The sequence below is a fragment of the Triticum urartu genome, chromosome 7A (genome assembly GCF_056163025.1).
Source record: "Triticum urartu cultivar PI428250 chromosome 7A, HENAU_Tu73, whole genome shotgun sequence".
NCBI classification, from domain to species: Eukaryota; Viridiplantae; Streptophyta; class Magnoliopsida; order Poales; family Poaceae; genus Triticum; species Triticum urartu.
The window spans coordinates 471,099,020-471,121,781 of NC_141879.1; the positions used below are offsets into that span (position 1 = coordinate 471,099,020).

The following is a 22,762-nucleotide window of genomic DNA, read 5'->3' on the forward strand; positions in this document are numbered from 1 at the left end:
CTAGTGCGATGCACTACTACAAGTATGAATGGGATGGATGAGCACTATGGTGGTGGTGGAGATAGCTATGGAGATGGCGGCGGCTAGGGTTTGCGAATGAGGATGATGATGAAGAGGTTCTGGCTTCCGTGCTCCGTGCTTGTCTCTCTGTTCACATTTCGACGGAGTCCCTTTAACGAAAGTTGTTGGGTTGGACGATCTGCCTCGGAATCCATGCCATATGGAACACCATCTTTTTTGTTGTTTCCGCGCAGATGTCTCCTGGTGATTCCTGCCTCGCCCATTCTTCTTCCATTTCATTCCCACACATGATTTCTTCCCTTTTTAGCCCATTTCTCGTGGAAACACATCAAAGAGAGGATTTGTGAAATCCTTTGCATTCATTAGTCATTAGTACCAATATCGGAGCGAATATCTCCTTTTAATTGAAATATCTCAGTTTAAATAAAGGTGAAAAGAGTGTAAAAATATCACTCATCAACACCTGCTAGCTTAATGACATGCCCTGACCTCACACCAACACACACCATCTAAACTGGTGGCTTTGCCAAGCCACCCCACTGGGAGTCGAAAGCACCAATCAATCTAGCAGACCCTCAACGCGCACCGCATGCGCATACTCTAGAATCCTCCGCCACCAACTTTCGTCGTCCCATCTTCAAGAGGGATCAACACATTGACCTTGTCGAGCCTAACTGTCTTCAATGCCACCATGACGCTAGACATCGCCACCACCCTGTGTGCGTCCATCCACATGCATGTCCCCCCCGAGACTCCACTGTGCCACGCCGCCGAGACCCGCCGCCGTTGATGCGGTAGATAAAACACCTCTCTACCTCTTGGCTTCTCCAGCTAGCACCTGCTCCAAAACGATGCCCTCAGGAGGGAAAATGGCACCAAAGGCGCTGAGATCATCCGATCCGGGAGACCCAGACCTAGAGTTTACCTCGGAGCATCACGGGCGAGGTGACATTGATCACAACGACGATTTCTCGATAAGTAAATGACGTAAAAGACGCCGTCATGACCGAAGTCAGAACGATTTTCACCGGCATTCGCGCTACCCGACTCCGCAGCTGACTAGATCCACGCGGAGCCTCTCCGTGAAGACGCATGCACGCGCCAGAATGCCGACCGAGTTCCGTCAACCGTCCTCACCAATCCCTCCATGCGTCTCCAGCCAGGCAAGGGCCACACTGCGATGGATTTGGGCCGGGATCAGATCCATAGCCACCGCCACCAACCATCGCCTAAGAGCACGTCGGAGACCGATCACGCTGACCCACCAGCCATAGAGGCGAACGATGTAGCCGCTCGACCAGGGAACTCTGCCTTGGCCGCCGCACTCGGTCCAACGACCACCACCCGCCTCCCCGGATAGGATCCCCCGTCGATGACCCATGGGCACCTCGCGGCCATGCCCGACAGCGACCTGAGAGAGAGAGAGAGAGAGAGAGAGAGAGAGAGAGAGAGAGAGAGAGAGAGAGAGAGATCGGGACGAGGGTGGCGGCGGCCGGCTAGGTTTGCGAGAGGAGGGAGGCTTAGTGTTTCATAGCAATGAAGATACTCGATTCTTAAGGATTGTATCTATATATTGACCTAATTTTCAAGAATTCTTACATCATGTGAGACCTTGTGTAATTTTCATAAGGATTGAAATGCGCACCAAACCTTCTAATTTTCCTATTTGTGTCATCAAGAAATCCTGAAAACCCAATAAGCCATCTCGTCAAGGTTTTAAACGCCCAATTCTCTGATTATTATTTTTCACAATTTTCTTTTGCCGGTTATTACACCGTACCAAAAATCCAAGGGCAGTGCTGGCGAGCACTCCAAGCCCTAGCTATAAACACTCCCGAAAGGCCCCCCCATCCTACCCTCTCCGTTCACCGCGCGAGGCAGCGGCAGCAGCAGCAGCTTCCCCCCCAAAGCCAGCCAGCCAAATTCCCCAACCCACACAACTCCACTCCCCCAGTAAGCTTCGCCTCCTCCTCTCCTCCAATAATTCCTTCTACTCACATATATCGAAATCAAATCGAATCGAATCCTCTCGTCCCCCCCACTACTACTGCTGCTAATCTTATACTGTTTCTCTCTCGCATCATGCCGCGCTTTTCAATTTCCCTAGGTTTTTTCCGGGTCAAAGGTACCGATTTTCGATCCCCCGCCGTCAGATCCGTACCACGCGTGTTCGATTTGTATCTTCCACTGTGAATTTCTGCGGTTTAATGCGGATTTCGCGGGCGACATCTGATGGTTCGGGGATTTTCGTTTGTCTAGGGCTAGGGTTTTGGGATGTCGGATCGGCAGCCGTCCGAGGAGCCGGAGGAGCAGGTGGACCTGGAGGGAGACGACGACGTCATGGACGACGAGGAAGGTTACCGCCGCCGCCGCCACGGTGGCGAGGACTCTGATGAGCCGGAGGAGGAGCCCGAGGAGCCTCAAATCGAGGTCGAGGGCGATGGCGATGGAGATGGCCGGGAGGAGGACGCCGGTATGGTGGTTGCCAGTGATGAACCTGCCGTAGGAAGTGGTGATGAGATGGAGAAGGGTGATGGGCCTGAGGACGAAGAAGAGAAAATGAAGTGGGAGGAGCTCCTCGCACTACCCCCGCAGGGCTCGGAGGTATTCGTCGGGGGCCTCCCCCGAGACACCACCGAGGAGGACCTCCGCGAGCTATGTGAGCCATTGGGCGAAATCTTTGAGGTGCTGAAAGCTCACAGCCTTCTCATATTGGTTATTTGCTTTGTAACACAGAGTATGTTATGTGATGGGTGCGATGGTTTAACAGGTGAGGTTGATGAAGGATAAGGAAACAAAGGAAAACAAAGGATTTGCCTTTGTCACATTTACTGCCAAGGATGTGGCGCAGCGTGCTATCGAAGAACTGCATGACAAGGACCACAAGGTAGTATGTGTTATCTTTGCAGGATACTCTGGATAACAGTGATTTCTGATCCATAACAATGGATACTTCTGTGCAGGGGAGAACACTGCGATGCTCATTGTCCCAGGCCAAGCACAGGTTATTTGTTGGCAATGTACCCAAAGGGTTGAGTGAGGACGAGCTGACGAGCATAATCAAAGGGAAGGGGCCAGGGGTCGTGAATATTGAGATGTTCAAGGTGCGGTTGTAATCTGTTCTTGTTTTGTGGCAGGGAGGTTCCAGATTTGCTAATAGAAACTGCCTTGCAGGATTTGCATGACCCAAGCCGTAACCGCGGGTTCCTCTTCGTTGAGTACTATAACCATGCTTGCGCAGACTATGCCAGGCAGAAATTGTCATCACCAGACTTTAAGGTTGATGGAAGCCAGTTGACTGTTAGCTGGGCTGAACCTAAGGGCTCATCATCGTCATCATCAGATTCTTCTTCATCTGCTGCTCAGGTAGACATTGCATGAAAAATTGAACTGTAAAGCATAGCATTGTATTTCAATGTACGTTGTGTAGCACTACAATCTGAAGCAGCGATCCTTATTAAGACCTGCTTATATTGATAGTTGGATTGGCTAATTTAGTGACAGAAGTACCTTGCTTGTGTTTTTATGCTGCTATTTGCGAGACACAAACAGAAGCCGCTTAAATGAAACCATGGGAGCATGGCTTATTTGGATCTTAATTTTAACATCCTTACCATACCATTTTTCACATTAAGGTTTGCTGGAGCATAATTTTCCAAATAGATAGTATATTAGATGTAACTGATGTTTCCTTGTTCTTTTTGTGGCTTACAATAGCTCTTCAAGTATTGTGCATTAGATTTGAATAATCCTTGTTCATAATTTGTTGTGCATAGAAAAAGAAAGTAATAACTGCAGTCTGACTTCATCTTCTGTACATCACGTCAGGAATCAGATACGCAGCGACTTCTTTTTTTGCAGCATATGCAAGAAGTTGTTGATTGCACTAACATAATATCCTGACTTTGAAGTCATTTTTTAATTTACATCAGCCCAGCCTATGCAAACTCCATTCTGTGACGGATGAAATATCCATTCTATTTAAGGCTGTATTGTCTTGTTATTTTTTGTTTTCATACCTATAATTTAGTACATCCAGATTACGAGTACATCGGATTTTGTTCAAGTCTGCTGAACATCTGTAACACTTATTTTCTTCACAGGTGAAGACTATATATGTGAAGAACCTGCCGGAGAATGTTTCTAAAGAGAAAGTTAAGGATCTCTTCGAAGTTCATGGAGAGGTTACAAAAATTGTTTTACCGCCTGCTAAGGCCGGGCATAAGAGGGATTTTGGGTTTGTTCACTTTGCTGAAAGATCAAGTGCACTGAAGGCAGTTAAAGGAAGTGAAAAATACGAAATTGATGGTAATTTTCATTGTCATTCCATTATCAAATGAAATTTAGTGTTGTAGAGTTTTGTCTTCTTGTTGGAATCGGTTAACATGAATGAATGTAATGATTATGTGGGAGTACTAACAGTTCATGAGGAATTAGTTGTTGGTTTATATTTCAAGGAATATCTATCGTAGTAAAATTAGATTTATTCCAGCATGAACTGCTACACCTGAAAAACTGTTCAAGCAGTACCATGGTTAATTGGTGGCTGTCTGAAATACAGGGCAAGTGCTCGAAGTTTCCATGGCCAAACCTTTGAGTGATAAGAAACCTGACCACTCGTTCAAGCCTGGAGGAGCTCCTAGCTATCCTCTTCCACCTTATGGTGGCTACATGGGAGACCCATATGGTGCCTATGGTGGTGGCCCTGGATTCAACCAGGTAAGACATCACAAGTTAATAACTCATGTAGAGTACCGTGCTATGTATTTCTTTGGCTTTACCCACATCCTTTTTTCGCAGCCTATGATCTATGGTAGAGGACCAGCACCAGCTGGAATGAGGATGGTACCGATGGTGCTCCCTGACGGTCGCCTTGGCTATGTTCTGTAAGACTGTTTTTCTACATACTAGTGTCCATGCATACACATCTTCAATTCCTTGACAATGTGTTGCTAATGTTGCTAGGCAACAACCTGGTGGAATGCCGCCTCCACCCCCTCCTCGACGTGGTGACCGGCGGGATGGCGGTGGCCGAGGCGGTGAGGGAAGCCACCGGCGTTATCGGCCCTACTAGTTTTTCCCTTGCCTTGCATTTTTCGTCGTGCTAGGTGATGGATTTGTTAACTTTGATGGAGTGCGTTTAGGAGCGTGTGTTGTTTTGCCCTGTAAGACTTCTATAGCCTTAGACTTGGTACTCTTCTGTTTTATTTTTTGATAAACACCCGAGACTTGTACTGTTGCGCCGTCCTTTTCAATAACTTGTTTAATTGTGAAATTGTGAATAGCTCAACCTCTTGAAATGCTGCAAAATGCACCAAGAAAATCAATGCACTAATATATGTCCTTCAGAAATCTTGAAATATTTATCATAGTTTCCCTCTCCCTGTAATTTCTCATGAACTTTGAATGCACAAAACTCCCAAATAATTTTCAACTCTCAATAACAACTAAATGATAGACCGAAGTTCTATTAAATTGAGAGAATTTCTCGTTGTGAAATCTCTTGAATAGTATTCCAATAATATTAGGAAACTACAATAAAATTTTCATTAATTTTGGAAATACATATTACATATTTGTAGTTTAAACCCCAATTTAAATCAAACATTTTTTTTGAAAAGAAAGATTACATATTTAAATCAAACCTGAGTCAGAATTATAAATTGTAAGTCACAAGATAATATTTTATTTGGACTTAAAATAATTTCATCAAGCCATGTATTATTTTAGTAGATTTAAACCTCACTAGAATATTCAAATAATCTGGAAGTTGTTTAAATCAAAATAAAAGTGAAAGAATAAAATAAACTCTATTCCCGGAGCAACTGGGCCAAAATAGCCACCCACGACCCATGTTCTCTCCCTGAGGCCCAGTCCACCTAGCGTTACTACCTCATTCTTCAATCTCGTGCCAGTAGACGAGGGTGTGGTCATTAGGGCATGTACAATAGTGCTATCTTAAAAGTGACATGTAGGATAATTGCTGAGGTGGAAGAGAGAGAAACCGTAAAAAAATGTTTGCCTTCTCTTAATTAAGAGATGATCTCTTAGCACCAATTGTCTCACCATATATTTAGAGATATCTAGTTATTGGAGACAAAACTAAGAATAATCATTGTGCATCACTTTTTATTGTCTTATCTAGATTACATGTTAAACATAAGATAAGATAACCTTATCAACCATTGTACATGCCCTTACATGCGCGTTTACTCATCGTCGACCTTGCTCGCTCGCGTGGCCAACGCCCTCCCCTAGCCCAAAACCTTATCCCATGAATTTGAAAAATGTCATGATTTCAAATATGTTCATGAGTTACAAAAATGTTTGTGATTTCATGAAATTGAGAGTGACAATGTATCTCGGTGATGAAGCAAAATGTGATCATGGTCATTGGAGATTATAATTTTCTTTTTCTCTTGTTGCAACACACATGCCCTTTTGCTAGTACTTTTAAAGTTTGAAAAATCCCAACTAATTCTTACGAACTCAGAAAAATATGTATGATATATCAAATGTTTAGAAAAATAGCACTCATCTGTTCATCTACTTTGCATTAATGAGAAATACACTGAAAATACCTGATTAGGTTAAACAACTTAAATGGCCTTTTATAAATTTTCAGAGTTGCTATAATGCTACAACCAGTGCATTTCAACTTCAATTAATTTGTAAATTGTTGCATTAGGTCAAATACTGAAAACCATATGTCATGTGACACATTGCATATATTCAAAAAAAAAATTTGATGCATTACATATCATGAACATGCCTATATCTTTGAAGAAGATCTAAGTGCCATGCCTTGCTCTTTTCCAGTGTTTTGCTTCTTCTCGAATAGGATCCCGAGATGACATGAGAAACAAACAATAGTTGAGAAGTGCCAAAGCAGTGATAACATGCAAGAAAAACCCCTTGACCATCTTGATAATCCTACTTTTGTTTGCTCCCTCTTGTAGTACATTAGCTTTATCGATTCAACTGTGTTACTATGATGCTAAGATCCGCCCATCCTTTGCATGAAACATCCTTGTAACCTCATATGGCCTTTATCAATGATCCTAGCATAATTAGGAGTTGCCTAATGTTACAACAATATTTGCCCTACTCCATGTTCTGCCTAGCCATGCTTAGTCTCGTGTAAGTCTTGATCCATCTTGGGAGATGTATGGAAGTTGGTAGTTGATCATGATCTTGTGGTGTTAAAGTGTTGAATATGACTAAATGTGAAGATGAGAGGCCATGTCGGATAAGATGGTGGGTCGTCTCATTTAAACCACCCTTAGGACCCAAGTTCTAATTTCACCGATCTAAGATTGAGATTACTAGTTTACTACCATGTGAGCCCTAATGAAGTATAACCTTTGACCTACTAACTTGCTTCAGATATTGGCCACCATAATGAAATATATGGGGTAATACTCATTGACTTTGAAAAGGCGTATGATAAAGTCAATTGGTCTTTTCCCCAACAAACTCTCAGAATAAAAGGCCTCTCTGCAGAATGGCGCGCTCTGATCCATAGATTCGTTTCTAGAGGGAGTGTGGCCATTAAAGTCAATGATGACGTTGGCCACTACTTCCAAACGAAGAAATGATTGAGACAAGGTGACTCATTATCGCCCATGCTATTTAATATAGTGGTTGATATGATAGCTGTTATGATTGAGCGTGCAAAGGTTGATGACCAAATTGATGGGTAGTTAATCACCTTGTAGATGGTGGTCTTTCTATCCTTCAGTATGTCGACGATACGATTCTCTTTAGGCTGGTTGTAATGGGTTGTATCGTATACTGGTATCATGCATATGATACTAGTGTATGATACTATATCCGTAATGCATAATATCATATGTTGATATCATGGATGACTACATTTATGCATGACACAAAGTAGTATATTATTTAATGTGATACGATATCATGATATGATACTTAAGCATCTCTTTTTTCATTTAATTCTATGCCACCTCAACAAAATTTCTTAGTTGGCATGCATGATACTACCTATGATACTCCCATTACAGGCAACCTTATGGATCATAACCTTGATAGAGCGAGAAATCAGAAATTAATTTTGTCAGCCTTCGAGCATCTGCCAGGTCTTATGATAAACTTCCATAAGAGTGAGTTGTATTGTTTCAGCGAGGCCCAAAATGAGGCTCACCTGTACACTGACTTGTTTGACTGCGGGCTAGGCCAGTTTCTGATGAGCTACTTAGGGATACCGATACACTATCTGCGTCTCACAAATACTGAATGGAAACATGTCAAGAGACTACAAAAACGAATAAGTAGTTGGAAAGGTAAACTGTTATCTCTGGGTGGAAGATTGATCCTCATAAACTCAGTGCTAAGTAATATGGTATTGTATATGATTTCCTTCTTCCAATTGCCTAAAGGAGTTTTACATCGATTGGATTTTTCCGATCAAGATTCTTTTGGCAAGGAGATAGCGAAAAGAAGAAATATCGACTCGCTAAATGGAGTGTAGTTTGTCATCCCAAAGACCAAGGAGGGCTACGCATTCATGACCTTGAGGTTAAAAATACGGCCCTACTTGGCAAATGGCTATTTAAGTTACTTACAGAAGATGGTGTATGGCAAACCCTCCTAAAAAGAAAATATGTGGGATCAAAGGCAGTGTCCCAAGTATATTGAAAGCCTGGAGACTCACACTGGGTTGGTCTAACGGCCACGAACAAATATTTCTTCCGCTACGGATCCTTCGCCATTAAAGACGGATTAGAGATTAGGTTCTGGGAGGATAAGTGGCTAGGCAATGTCACTCTCTGGGAACAATATCCTTCCCTGTACAATATTGTGCGTCACAAGGGTGATACTATCGCCATGGTTATGGAATCCTTTCCGGCGAATGTGACGTTCATGAGAGATTTAATTGGTCTTATACTTGTATTGTGGAACAATTTCGTATATAGCATGTCCTGAAGGAAATATGCCCTAGAGGCAATAATAAAGTTATTATTTATTTCCTTATATCATGATAAATATTTATTGTTCATGCTAGAATTGTATTAACCGGAAACATGATACATGTGTGAATACATACACAAACAGAGTGTCACTAGTATGCCTCTACTTGACTAGCTCGTTGATCAAAGATGGTTATGTTTCCTAGCCATAGACAAAGAGTTGTCATTTGATTAACGGGATCACATCATTAGGAGAATGATGTGATTGACTTGACCCATTTCATTAGCTTAGCACTTGATCGTTTAATTTGTTGCTATTGCTTTCTTCATGACTTATACATGTTCCTGTGACTATGAGATTATGCAACTCCCGTTTACCGGAGGAACACTTTGTGTGCTACCAAACGTCACAACGTAACTGGGTGATCATAAAGGTGCTCTACAGGTGTCTCCAAAGGTATTTGTTGGGTTGGCGTATTTCGAGATTAGGATTTGTCACTCCGATTGTCGGAGAGGTATCTCTGGGACCACTCGGTAATACACATCACTTAAGCCTTGCAAGCATTGCAACTAATGGGTTAGTTGCGGGATGATGTGTTACGGAACGAGTAAAGAGACTTTCCGGTAACGAGATTGAACTAGGTATTGAGATACCGACGATCGAATCTCGGGTAAGTAACATACCGATGACAAAAGGAACAACGTATGTTGTTATGCGGTTTGACCGATAAAGATCTTCGTAGAATATGTAGGAGCCAATATGAGCATCCAGGTTCCGCTATTGGTTATTGACCGAAGACGTGTCTCGGTCATGTCTACATAGTTCTCGAACCCGTAGGGTCCACACGCTTAAAGTTCGATGACGGTTATATTATGAGTTTATGGTTTTTGATGTACCGAAGGTAGTTCGGAGTCCCGGATGTGATCATGGACATGATGAGGAGTCTCGAAATGTTCAAGATGTAAAGATCGATATATTGGACGACTATATTTGGATACTGGAATGTTTTCGGGTGAGATCGGGATAATACCGGAGCACCGGGAGGTTATCGGAACCCCCGGGAGGTATATGGGCCTTAATGGGCTTTAGTGGAAAGGAGGGGAAAGGAGCAAGGGAGGGGGCGCCCCCCCAAGCTCAATCCAAATTGGGAGGGGGGCCGGCCCCCCCTTTCCTTCCTCCCTCCTTCCTCTTCCTTCCCTCTCTCTCTCCAAATAGGAAAAGGAGGGTAGGACTCCCCCCTTGGGCGCGCCTCCTCCCCTTGGCCGGCCCTCTCCTCTCCTCCTTTATATACGGAGGAGAGGGGCACCCCATAGACACAACAATTGATCTCTTGGATCTTTTAGCCGTGTGCGGTGTCCCTCTCCACCATAGTCCACCTCGATAATATCGTAGCGGTGCTTGGGCGAAGCCCTGCAACGGTAGAACATCAACATCATCACCACGCCGTCGTGTTGATGGAACTCTCCCTCAAAGCTCGGATGGATCGGAGTTCGAGGGACGTCATCGAGTTGAACGTGTGCAAAACTCGGAGGTGCCGTGCGTTCGGTACTTGATCGTTCAGATCATGAAGACGTACGACTACATCAACCGCATTGTGCTAACGCTTCCGCTTTCGGTCTACGAGGGTACATGGACACACTCTCCCCTCTCGTTGCTATGCATAACCATGATATTGCGTGTGCGTAGGATTTTTTTTGAAATTACTACGTTCCCCAACAGTGGTATCAGAGCCTAGTTTTATGCATTGATGTTATATGCACGAGTAGAACACAAGTGAGCTGTGGGCGATACAAGTCATACTGCTTACCAGCATGTCATACTTTGGTTCGGCGGTATTGTTGGATGAAGTGGCCCGGACCGACATTACGCGTGCGCTTACGCGAGACTGGTTCTACCGACGTGCTTTGCACACAGGTGGTTGGTGGGTGTCAGTTTCTCCAACTTTAGTTGAACCGAGTACGGCTACGCCCGGTCCTTGAGAAGGTTTAAACAACACTAACTTGACAAACTATCGTTATGGTTTTGATGCGTAGGTAAGAACGGTTCTTGCCCAGCCCGTAGCAACCACGTAAAACTTGCAACAACAAAGTAGAGGACGTCTAACTTGTTTTTGCAGGGCATGTTGTGATGTGATATGGTCAATACATGATGCTATATTTTATTGTATGAGATGATCATGTTTTGTAACCGAGTTATCGGCAACTGGCAGGAGCCATATGGTTGTCGCTTTATTGTATGCAATGCAATCGCCCTGTAATTGCTTTACTTTATCACTAAGCGGTAGGGATAGTCGTAGAAGCAATAGTTGGCAAGATGACAACGATGCTACGATGGAGATCAAGGTGCCGCATCGGTAACGATGGTGATCATGACGGTGCTTCGGAGATGGAGATCACAACAACAAGATGATGATGGCCATATCATATCACTTATATTGATTGCATGTGATGTTTATTTTTTATGCATCTTATTTTGCTTTGATTGACGGTAGCATTATAAGATGATCTCTCACTAAATTTCAAGATAAAAGTGTTCTCCCTGAGTATGCACCGTTGCCAAAGTTCATCGTGCCCGGAGACCACGTGATGATCGGGTGTGATAAGCTCTACGTCCATCTACAACGGGTGCAAGCCAGTTTTGCACACACAGAATACTCAGGTTAAACTTGACGAGCCTAGCATATGCAGATATGGCCCCAGAACACTGAGACCGAAAGGTCGAGCGTGAATTATATAGTAGATATGATCAACATAGTGATGTTCACCATTGAAAACTACTCCATTTCACGTGATGATTGGTTATGGTTTAGTTGATTTGGATCACGTGATCACTTAGATGATTAGAGGGATGTCTATCTAAGTGGGAGTTCTTAAGTAATATGATTAATTGAACTTAAATTTATCATGAACTTAGTACCTGATAGTATTTTGCATGTCTATGTTTGTTGTAGATAGATGGCTCGTGCTGTTGTCCGTTGAATTTTAATGCGTTCCTTGAGAAAGCAAAGTTGAAAGATGATGGTAGCAATTACACGGATTGGGTCCGTAACTTGAGGATTATCCTCATTGCTGCATAGAAGAATTACGTCCTGGAAGCATCGCTAAGTGCCAAACCTGATGCAGGAGCAACACCAGATGTTATGAACACCTGGCAGAGCAAAGCTGATGACTACTCGATAGTTCAGTGTGCCATGCTTTACGGCTTAGAACCGGGACTTCAACGACGTTTTGAACGTCATGGAGCATATGTGATGTTTCAGGAGTTGAAGTTAATATTTCAAGCAAATGCCCGGATTGAGAGATATGAAGTCTCCAATAAGTTCTATAGCTACAAGACGGAGGAGAATAGTTCTGTCAGTGAGCATATACTCAAAATGTCTGGGTATCATAATCACTTGACTCAACTGGGAGTTAATCTTCCTGTTGATAGTGTCATTGACAAAGTTCTTCAATCACTGCCACCAAGCTACAAAATCTTTGTGATGAACTATAATATGCAAGGGATGAATAAGACAATTCCCGAGCTCTTCGCAATGCTAAAGGCTGCGGAGGTAGAAATAAAAAAGGAGCATCAAGTGTTGATGGTCAATAAGACCGCCAGTTTCAAGAAAAAGGGCAAAGGGAAGAAGAAGGGGAACTTCAAGAAGAACAGCAAACAAGTTGCTGCTCAGGAGAAGAAACCCAAGTCTGGACCTAAGCCTGAGACTGAGTGCTTCTACTGCAAACAGACTGGTCACTGGAAGTGGAACTGCCCCAAGTATTTGGCGGATAAGAAGGATGACAAGGTGAACAAAGGTATATGTGATATACATGTTATTGATGTGTACCTTACTAGAGCTCGCAGTAGCACCTGGGTATTTGATACTGGTTCTGTTGCTAATATTTGCAACTCGAAACAGGCACTACGGATTAAGCGAACACTGGCTAAGGACGAGGTGACGATGCGTGTGGGAAATGGTTCCAAAGTCGATGTGATCGCCGTCGGTACTCTACCTCTACATCTACCTTCAGGATTAATTATAGACCTAAATAATTGTCAATTGGTGCCAGCATTGAGCATGAACATTATATCTGGATCTTGTTTAATGCGAGACGGTTATTCATTTAAATCTGAGAATAATGGTTGTTCTATTTATATGAGTAATATCTTTTATGGTCATGCACCCTTAAAGAATGGTCTATTTTGATGAATCTCGATAGTAGTGATACACATATTCATAATGTTGAAGCCAAAAGATGCAGAGTTGATAATGATAGTGCAACTTATTTGTGGCACTGCCGTTTGGGTCATATTGGTATAAAGCGCATGAAGAAACTCCATACTGATGGACTTTTGGGATCACTTGATTATGAATCACTTGGTACTTGCGAACCATGCCTCATGGGCAGGATGACTAAAATGTCGTTCTCTGGAACTATAGAGCGAGCAGCTGATTTGTTGGAGATCATACATACTGATGTATGTGGTCCAATGAATGTTGAGGCTCGCGGCGGGTATCGTTATTTTCTCACCTTCATAGATGATTTAAGCAGATATGGGTATATCTACTTAATGAAACATAAGTCTGAAACATTTGAAAATTTCAAAGAATTTCAGAGTGAAGTTGAAAATCATCGTAACAAGAAAATAAAGTTTCTACGATCTGATCGTGGAGGAGAATATTTGAGTTACAAGTTTGGTCTACATTTGAAACAATGCGGAATAGTTTCGCAACTCACGCCACCTGGAACACCACATCGTAATGGTGTGTCCGAACGTCATAATCGTACTTTACTAGATATGGTGCGGTCTATGATGTCTCTTAATGATTTACCGCTATCATTTTGGGGTTATGCTTTAGAGACGGCCGCATTCACGTTAAATAGGGCACCATCAAAAGCCGTTGAGACGACACCTTATGAACTATGGTTTGGCAAGAAACCAAAGTTGTCGTTTCTTAAAGTTTGGAGCTGCGATGCTTATGTGAAAAAGCTTCAACCTGATAATCTCGAACCCAAATCGGAGAAATGTGTATTCATAGGATACCCAAAGGAAACTGTTGGGTACACCTTCTATCACAGATCCGAGGGCAAGGCATTCGTTGCTAAGAATGGATCCTTTCTAGAGAAGGAGTTTCTCTCGAAACAAGTGAGTGGGAGGAAAGTAGAACTTGATGAGGTAATAATACCTGCTCCCTTATTGGAAAATAGTTCATCACAGAAACCGGTTCCTGTGACGTCTACACCAATTAGTGAGGAAGTTAATGATGATGATCATGAAACTTCAGATCAAGTTGTTAGTGAACCTCGTAGGTCAACCAGAGTAAGAACCGCACTAGAGTGGTACGGTAATCCTGTTTTGGAGGTTATGTTGCTAGACCATGATGAACCTACGAACTATGAAGAAGCGATGGTGAGCCCAGATTCCGCAAAATGGCTTGAAGCCATGAAATCTGAGATGGGATCCATGTATGAGAACAAAGTGTGGACTTTGGTTGACTTGCCTGATGATCAGCAAGCCATCGAGAATAAATGGATCTTCAAGAAGAAGACTGACGCTGATGGTAATGTTACTGTCTATAAAGCTCGACTTGTTGCAAAAGGTTTTCGACAAGTTCAAGAGATTGACTACGATGAGACCTTCTCACCCGTAGCGATGCTTAAGTCTGTCCGAATCATGTTACCAATTGCCACATTTTATGATTATGAAATTTGGCAAATGGATGTCAAAACTGCATTCCTGAATGGATTTCCGGAAGAAGAGTTGTATATGATGCAACCGGAAGGTTTTGTCGATCCAAAGGGAGCTAACAAAGTGTGCAAGCTCCAGCGATCCATTTATGGACTGGTGCAAGCCTCTCGAAGTTGGAATAAACGTTTTGATAGTGTGATCAAAGCATATGGTTTTATACAGACTTTTGGAGAAGTCTGCATTTACAAGAAAGTGAGTGGGAGCTCTGTAGCATTTCTGATATTATATGTGGATGACATATTGTTGATTGGAAATGATATAGAATTTCTGAATAGCATAAAAGGATATTTGAATAAGAGTTTTTCAATGAAAGACCTCGGTGAAGCTGCTTATATATTGGGCATCAAGATCTATAGAGATAGATCGAGACGCTTAATTGGACTTTCACAAAGCACATACGTTGACAAAGTTTTAAAGAAGTTCAAAATGGATCAAGCAAAGAAAGGGTTCTTGCCTGTGTTACAAGGTGTGAAGTTGAGTAAGACTCAATGCCCGACCATTGCATAAGATAGAGAGAAAATGAAAGATGTTCCCTATGCTTCAGCCATAGGCTCTATCATGTATGCAATGCTGTGTACCAGACCTGATGTGTGCCTTGCTATTAGTTTAGCAGGGAGGTACCAAAGTAATTCAGGAGTGGATCACTGGACAACGGTCAAGAACATCCTGAAATACCTGAAAAGGAAGAAGGATATATTTCTCGTTTATGGAGGTGACAAAGCGCTCGTCGTAAATGGTTACGTCGATGCAAGCTTTGACACTGATCCGGACGATTCTAAATCGCAAACTGGATACGTGTTTTTATTAAACAGTGGAGCTGTCAGTTGGTGTAGTTCTAAACAAACGTCGTAGCTGGATCTACATGTGAAGCGGAGTACATAGCTGCTTCGGAAGCAGCAAATGAAGGAGTTTGGATGAAGGAGCTCATATCCGATGTAGGTGTCATACCTAGTGCATCAGGTCCAATGAAAATCTTTTGTGACAATACTGGTGCAATTGCTTTAGCAAAGGAATCCAGATTTCACAAGAGAACCAAGCACATCAAGAGACGCTTCAATTCCATCCGGGATCAAGTCCAGGTGGGAGACATAGAGATTTGCAAGATACATACGGATCTGAATGTTGCAGACCCGTTGAGTAAGCCTCTTCCACGAGCAAAACATGATCAGCGCCAAGGCTCCATGGGTGTTAGAATCATTACTGTGTAATCTAGATTATTGACTCTAGTGCAAGTGGGAGACTGAAGGAAATATGCCCTAGAGCAATAATAAAGTTATTATTTATTTCCTTATATCATGATAAATGTTTATTATTCATGCTAGAATTGTATTAACCGGAAACATGATACATGTGTGAATAGATAGACAAACAGAGTGTCACTAGTATGCCTCTACTTGACTAGCTCGTTGATCAAAGATGGTTATGTTTCCTAGCCATAGACAAAGAGTTGTCATTTGATTAACGGGATCACATCATTAGGAGAATGATGTGATTGACTTGATCCATTCCATTAGCTTAGCACTTGATCGTTTAGTTTGTTGCTATTGCTTTCTTCATGACTTATACATGTCCCTATGACTATGAGATTATGCAACCCCCGTTTACCGGAGGAACACTTTGTGTGCTACCAAACGTCACAACGTAACTGGGTAATTATAAAGGTGCTCTACAGGTGTCTCCGAAGGTACTTGTTGGGTTGGCATATTTAGAGATTAGGATTTGTCACTCCGATTGTCAGAGAGGTATCTCTGGGCCCACTTGGTAATACACATCAATTAAGCCTTGCAAGAATTGCAACTAATGAGTTAGTTGCGGGATGATGTGTTACGGAACGAGTAAAGAGACTTGCCGGTAACGAGATTGAACTAGGTATTGAGATACCGACGATCGAATCTCGGGCAAGTAACATACCGATGACAAAAGGAACAACGTATGTTGTTATGCGGTTTGACCGATAAAGATCTTCGTAGAATATGTAGGAGCCAATATGAGCATCCAGGTTCCGCTATTGGTTATTGACCGGAGACGTGTCTCGGTCATGTCTACATAGTTCTCGAACCCGCAGGGTCCGCACGCTTAAAGTTCGATGACGGTTATATTATGAGTTTATGGTTTTTGATGTACCGAAGGTAGTTCGGAGTCCCGGATGTGATCATGGACATGACGAGGAGTCTCGAAATGTTCGAGACGTAAAGATCGATATATTGGATGACTATATTTGGATACCGGAATGGTTCTGGGTGATATCGGGATAATATCGGAGCACTGGGAGGTTATCAGAACACCCCGAGAGGTATATGGACCTTAATGGGTTTTGGTGGAAAGAAGGGGAAAGAAGAAAGGGAGGGGGCGTGCCCCCCCAAGCCCAATCCGAATTGGGAGGCCCCCCCCCTTTCCTTTCTCCCTCCTTCCTCTTCCTTCCCTCTCTCTCTCCAAATAGGAAAAGGAGGAGTCCTACTCCCGGTGGGAGTAGGACTCCCCCCTTGGGCGTGCCTCCTCCCCCTGTCCAGCCCTCTCCTCCCCTCCTTTATATACGGAGGAGAGGGGCCCATAGACACAACAATTGATCTCTTGGATCTTTTAGCCGTGTGCGGTGCCCCTCTCCACCATAGTCGACCTCGATAATATCGTAGCGATGCTTAGGCGAAGCCCTGCGACGGTAGAACATCAACACCGTCACCACGCCGTCGTGCTGACGGAACTCTCCCTCAAAGCTCGGCTGGATCGGAGTTCGAGGGACGTCATCGAGTTGAACGTGTGCAGAACTCGGAGGTGCCGTGCGTTCGGTACTTGATCGGTCGGATCGTGAAGACGTACAACTACATCAACCACGTTGTGCTAACGCTTCCGCTTTCGGTCTACGAGGGTACGTGGACACACTCTTCCCTCTCGTTGCTATGCATCACCATGATTTTGCGTGTGCGTATGATTTTTTTGAAATTACTATGTTTCCCAACATGTCCACGGTACAATTTTCGCAAGGGACCGATGTATTTCGTTGGAATCTACACGCGAGTGGTAATTTCTCGCTGGAGTTCATGTATAGAGTGTTGATCCAACTAGATGTGTGAACTGATAATAATAAAATGATTTAGAAAATGAAGATACCACTCAAGAATAAAATCTTTACCTGATATCTTCGTCGAGGAGTCATTTTTATCAAAGATAACCTTAGTAAAAGGAATTAGCATGGAAGCGTGTAATGTGTTTTTTGTCACCATGATGAGACCATAAAACACTCGTTCTTCCAATGCAAATTGGCTCGTTCTATATATATGGTCAGTCATCCAAATAGCTTGTGGCTTGTATCCTTCATATAGTGTGTTGCTAATATTTTTGACAACTAGTTACATGGGATCAATAGCAAGTTTAGATTTCTTCTTAGAATGAGAGCGCTTCCTGTGATTTGGTCGCTCTAGAAATGATAAATTTTTTAATGATAAAAGTTCTCTTCTGCAGGTTATATACAGATGTACACGTTTCATTTACAAAAGTGTGTACACGCTTGGAGGCCACGGCGAAGGATACTTTTACCACACATGGATGGCAACCTGATCTTCGGATTGGCCCTCCTACATCTTAGGCGTTATACATTCTTCACATGATTACTTGTATTCCGCCTTTTTTGACTTTTTTTTAAACTTGGACTTAGTTATGGCTGTGTGCATCCCAATTACGCAGAGCTCGGTGTAATGCTTAAATCTTTTAAGTAATAAAGGGTCTTTTATTAAAAAAATCATTGGTCTAGAAGCACATGCATGTCCTATATACCAGGACGGAGGTAGTATTAGAAAAGCTTTCATTATGTGTTTGTGGGAGAGAAAAATACAAGTAAATATTGGTTTGGTGCTAAGAACTATATCTAAATTAAGATAAGATATATTTCCTTTTATTAATTAGGGTGTCACATTACCCTTAGTGAAGTGTATATGCCGTTTTTGGGTTATATTCTCAAGTTATCATGGTGATAGGACATTGACGAAACGAATTTGGTGAAGAATATAGCCATGAAGCCATTTTTTATTGAACAACAAACAGACAGTATAGCGACAACTTAAAAAAGAAAGGGGAAATAACATCCAGCCTGAGCGTGTCCTCCCGAACTCTTGAAAGGAGTTTGTATCTGCAAGGTCCTACGAAATAATTTTTCCATTCTAGAAAAAATAAGCTTATTGTAAGTCAGACTTGTTTAAGTTTGACCAATTTTATAAATTATTACTCGTATGTGTAATACCAAATACACATGCTATGAGAGTATATTTTATAAAAAATCTCATGAGACTAACCAGTAGTACGCGTATTTGGTATTCTAGGTCTTAGCACATAGGAGTAGTACATAGTAGTATGTGTATTTGGTATTGTATAAATCTCATGTTTGTTTCCCGTGTAGTATATGTTATACTAATATTTATATACTTCTTTTGATAACATGTTTTTTTATAAACTTAATCAAACTTAAATAAACTTGACCTAGGAGAAAAATATTATTTTGGAACGAAGGAAGGACTAGTATACTTTGATAATTGGCACCTTGCAGTTCAGATATTTAGCAAGAAAGGCCGCATACGACTCGACACGATACGGTTACCAGCGAGCCCAATACAATACGGGCGCAGGCGACGGGGGAGCTCAGCTCACACAGCTTCTGCTGTCTGCCATGGCGCTCCCACTCTGTCACATGCCAATCTGATCCACACACACGTCACACGTGACACACTACACGGGAACGCACACCCCCTAGCTACTTCCTGGTGGTTCCGGCAAAGAACGCGAGGGCACCGACGAGCGGCGCATTGATGTAGGTGGCGGGCTCGGACTGCGCGTAGTTGCCGCGATCGTCGTCGAAGCCGTCCCTCGAGTCCGGCCCGCCCACCACGGCGCCGACGAGCACGTTCGGGTTCGCCCCGCCGGCGTGGAGGTACTGGAACCCGGCGTCGCAGCCGATTCGGCCCGGGTGCGCGCGCACCGACGGCATGGACGCGCCCCGGTGGTGCGCGCGCTCCGGGTACCGCGCCCCGAACCCGACCATGTACGACCTCCCCGCCGGGTTCTTCCCCAGGATGTAGTCCACCTGCCGCTTCGCCAGCGCCACCAGGTCGGCCGGCGACACGACGCCGCCGCCGCAGCACACGGTGGCGCCGCTGGACTTGAGGTACTTGGAGTAGGCGAGCAGCAGGAACGTCGCCGTCGTCACGTACTGCATGTTGCTCTCGCCCTCCTTGTAGATGAGCCCTCCCGGCGTGTACTGGCCGGCCTGGAAGCCGCTCGTCCCGGGGACGAGCGAGCAGATGTAGCTGTCGGAGTGAGCCTTGTAGAGCTGCAGCCCCTGCAGCTTGCGCCGCAGGAACCCCCTGGAGAGCAGCACCTTGGTGCCGACCCTCTTGTCGTCCCAGCTGAAGGAGTAGTCGTCGTCGCCGGCGCCCAGCTGCATGCCGTACGCCTCCACGTACGTCATGTACGACGCGTTGTTGGACGCGCGGTGCAGCCACGACGCCGCCCACAGGAGCTCGTCGTGGTAGCCCGAGTAGGAGCAGTAGAACGGGCAGACCTCGGAGCTGAGGGAGTCGCTGTAGGAGCCGCGGTGCCGGTCGGCGAAGTCGAACACCTCCATGGCGGCGTGGAGTAGGCGGGAGGCGTAGGCCGGGTCGGAGCGGCGGAACGCGATCGAGGACGCCGCCAGCGCCGCGGCCGTTTCGCCGGCGACGTCGGAGCCCGGTTTGTTGGCGTCGACGCGGTAGACGCTCCGGGGCGTGTCCATGTCCTCGGGGCGCTCCCAGCACGCGTGGTCGCGCCCCGGCTCGCCGACCTGGACGTAGAGCGCGCCGGGGGTGGCGGTGGCGGCCTTGAGGAGGTAGTCGGCGCCCCAGCGCACGGCGGCCCTGGCGTGGGGCAGCTCGGCGCCCATGAACTTGCCGAAGTCGGCGACGCTCCAGGCCAGCATCGTCGTGGAGAAGGCCATCGGCAGCCCGAACTTGAGGTTGTCGCCCGCGTCGTAGTACCCGCCGACCAGATCCACCTGAAAACACACACGGCGAGGTCAATGCCGGACCCGGACCCGGTGACTCACACACACGAAGAACCGAGCGAGAAAAGGCGTACATTGTACTGCGCGCCGTCGGTGAGGCCAGAGTCGGCGCGCCACGGCATGCGGTTGCCGGGGGGCAGCTTGCCGGAGCGCTGGCCCTCGAAGAAGATGATGGACTTGGCGAGCGCGTCTGCGTAGTTGAACGCCGCTGCCATGCCCGGAGCGAACAGCAGCAGGTGGAGCACCGCCACAGTGGCGACCAGGCCGCCTCTGCTCGGGTCCATTGCTCTCTCAGCTCGGTGCAGGGACAGGGCAGCTAGAGCTTGTGGGGCTACTGCTGTGCTGCTTGCTTGGTGCGACCAGATGAGAGACCGGTCCTATATATAGATAAGATGTGGCGGTTAAGTTAGTTTGCGGTTGTAGTACTAATCCCTCCGGTCCTTTTTATTCTGCACATTAGATTTGCCGAAAATCAAACTTTGCTAAGTTTGACTAAATTTATATTAAAAATTATTAGCATCTATAATATCTAATAAATATAATATGAAAATATATTCCAAGATGAATCTAATGATATTGGTGTTGTTATGTGAATGTCTATAATTTTTTATATAAACTTAGTCAAAGTTGGATGAGATAGACTTCGAAAAAATCTAATATGCAAAATAAAAAGGACCGAAGGGAATACGTATCATCGATTTGCTGCGAGAAATGGGGAGGTTGGGGCCGGAGACAAGGCAAGCAGGAGTTCAGAAAGAAAAGCCAAACGAAATTAAGCAGTACTCCTCCAGTGATCAAGCTTTGACTATATATAGGGAGTAGTATAGCTTGCTTGCCCCTCTGCCTTCAGGCTCTGAGTTCGGTGCATTATTTTCACCAATCTTGCTTAATTAAAGAGAATTCAAAAATTGATTTTCACTCCTTTATGAGCAAATTCGGAGATAAGGTGGTTCGTTTCTTGGGAGCAAAATCAGCCGGCAGTTTTCCGGAGTAAAACACCGGCCTTTCTGTTGTTTTTGTTCCCTGATTCTTAATTCAGCTGGTCTGCGTGCCGCGACGACATGATCAACAGTCTCCTTTTTTTTGTTTCCTTTTCTTTTGGGATTGACCGGAGTCTCGCCATGGAAAGCTGAGGCACATAGCCACCGGCCATTGCGCATCAAAAGCGACCGTGCGTAGTACATCGTGATGCTTCTCGCAGGATACGGCGGATGGCCGGCCAGTCTTTGGGGTACGTAGCTAGCTAGGGCATCGGCGGCCGGTCACTTTTCTCGGAGCAAAGCAAAAGCACGCGGCTGCCTGGTCTCCGGCTTCCCCGTTCCACGGCCCATCGGTTGGCGGTTACAGTCTCCTTTCTTTCTTTCTTTCTTTCTTTCTTCTCAGCGTGAATGCTTTGCTTAGCCTACGGCCGGCTCGGCATGGACCCATCTCTCTTGCCATGAGTGCATCAGATAATTACATGCAGGGTAGAGCCGAGAAGGCATGATCACTGTTAGTGGCAGGCTTGCGATGCGGCCACACCACAACATGGATCATTCATGTGGGATGGGCCTGAGTACGCCGCCTAATGATGCCCCCCAATTCGCAAGCATGTCTCCAACTTGCTTTTTGCACTTGACTATAGTACTATAGCAGCATACTCCGTACCTTACCCGGGACTTGGAGTGGCAAAACTGCGGCAATGCCATTATGAAAAACTAATCGCGGTGATGTTGCTTGTGTCAACAGCTCCCGGAGCTCGAGGCAGACGCACTTCTTCTCATGTCCTGGGAACCCGTCGCTTGTCACCTTCTTTATAACTCCGTTTCCCTGTGTCCTGCTTCCAAGCGCGGAGCAGGAAATGGGCTTGGGCTGTGACTGACTGATTGCAAGGAGTGCTGTGTAGCATGAAACTGTAGGTCACGTGACCAAGCGCGTGAGAGAGAGAGAGAGAAGACAAGAACGGAAATGGGAGGTCAAGGTCAAGTGGTCAAAACTGACTGACACGGGCTAGCGTGCGTTGCGTGCAGCGGAAAGTTGTGCAGCAGCAGTGGCTATAAAGCCCAGTAGGAG

The 22,762-nt window shown here is 44.9% G+C and overlaps 2 protein-coding genes across 3 annotated transcripts; one reads left to right on the forward strand and one right to left on the reverse strand.

Annotated features, from left to right (window-relative positions):
* The first annotated feature begins 1,818 nt into the window (after nucleotides 1-1,818).
* LIF2 (RNA-binding (RRM/RBD/RNP motifs) family protein) lies at nucleotides 1,819-5,296 on the forward strand. 2 transcript variants are annotated; one of them, XM_048685206.2, is made up of 10 exons: nucleotides 1,883-1,974; nucleotides 2,129-2,146; nucleotides 2,281-2,706; nucleotides 2,792-2,908; nucleotides 2,985-3,125; nucleotides 3,196-3,387; nucleotides 4,125-4,329; nucleotides 4,583-4,740; nucleotides 4,822-4,907; nucleotides 4,987-5,296. In XM_048685206.2, the coding sequence occupies exons 3-10, from the start codon at nucleotides 2,296-2,298 to the stop codon at nucleotides 5,093-5,095; spliced, it is 1,419 nt and encodes a 472-aa protein (XP_048541163.1). In that variant the 5' UTR covers nucleotides 1,883-1,974; nucleotides 2,129-2,146; nucleotides 2,281-2,295; the 3' UTR covers nucleotides 5,096-5,296. The 2 variants fall into 2 exon arrangements, with proteins under 2 accessions (XP_048541162.1, XP_048541163.1); XM_048685205.2 differs by lacking the exon at nucleotides 2,129-2,146 and having other exon boundaries at nucleotides 1,819-1,974.
* A 13,899-nt stretch (nucleotides 5,297-19,195) lies between these two features.
* Nucleotides 19,196-21,076, reverse strand: LOC125520521 (endoglucanase 19-like). The gene is made up of 2 exons (XM_048685475.2): nucleotides 20,785-21,076; nucleotides 19,196-20,701 (listed from the first exon to the last, which is right to left on the reverse strand). Exons 1-2 carry the CDS (start codon nucleotides 20,992-20,994, stop codon nucleotides 19,427-19,429), a joined length of 1,485 nt encoding a protein of 494 aa, XP_048541432.1. The 5' UTR covers nucleotides 20,995-21,076; the 3' UTR covers nucleotides 19,196-19,426.
* Nucleotides 21,077-22,762: the final 1,686 nt, after the last annotated feature.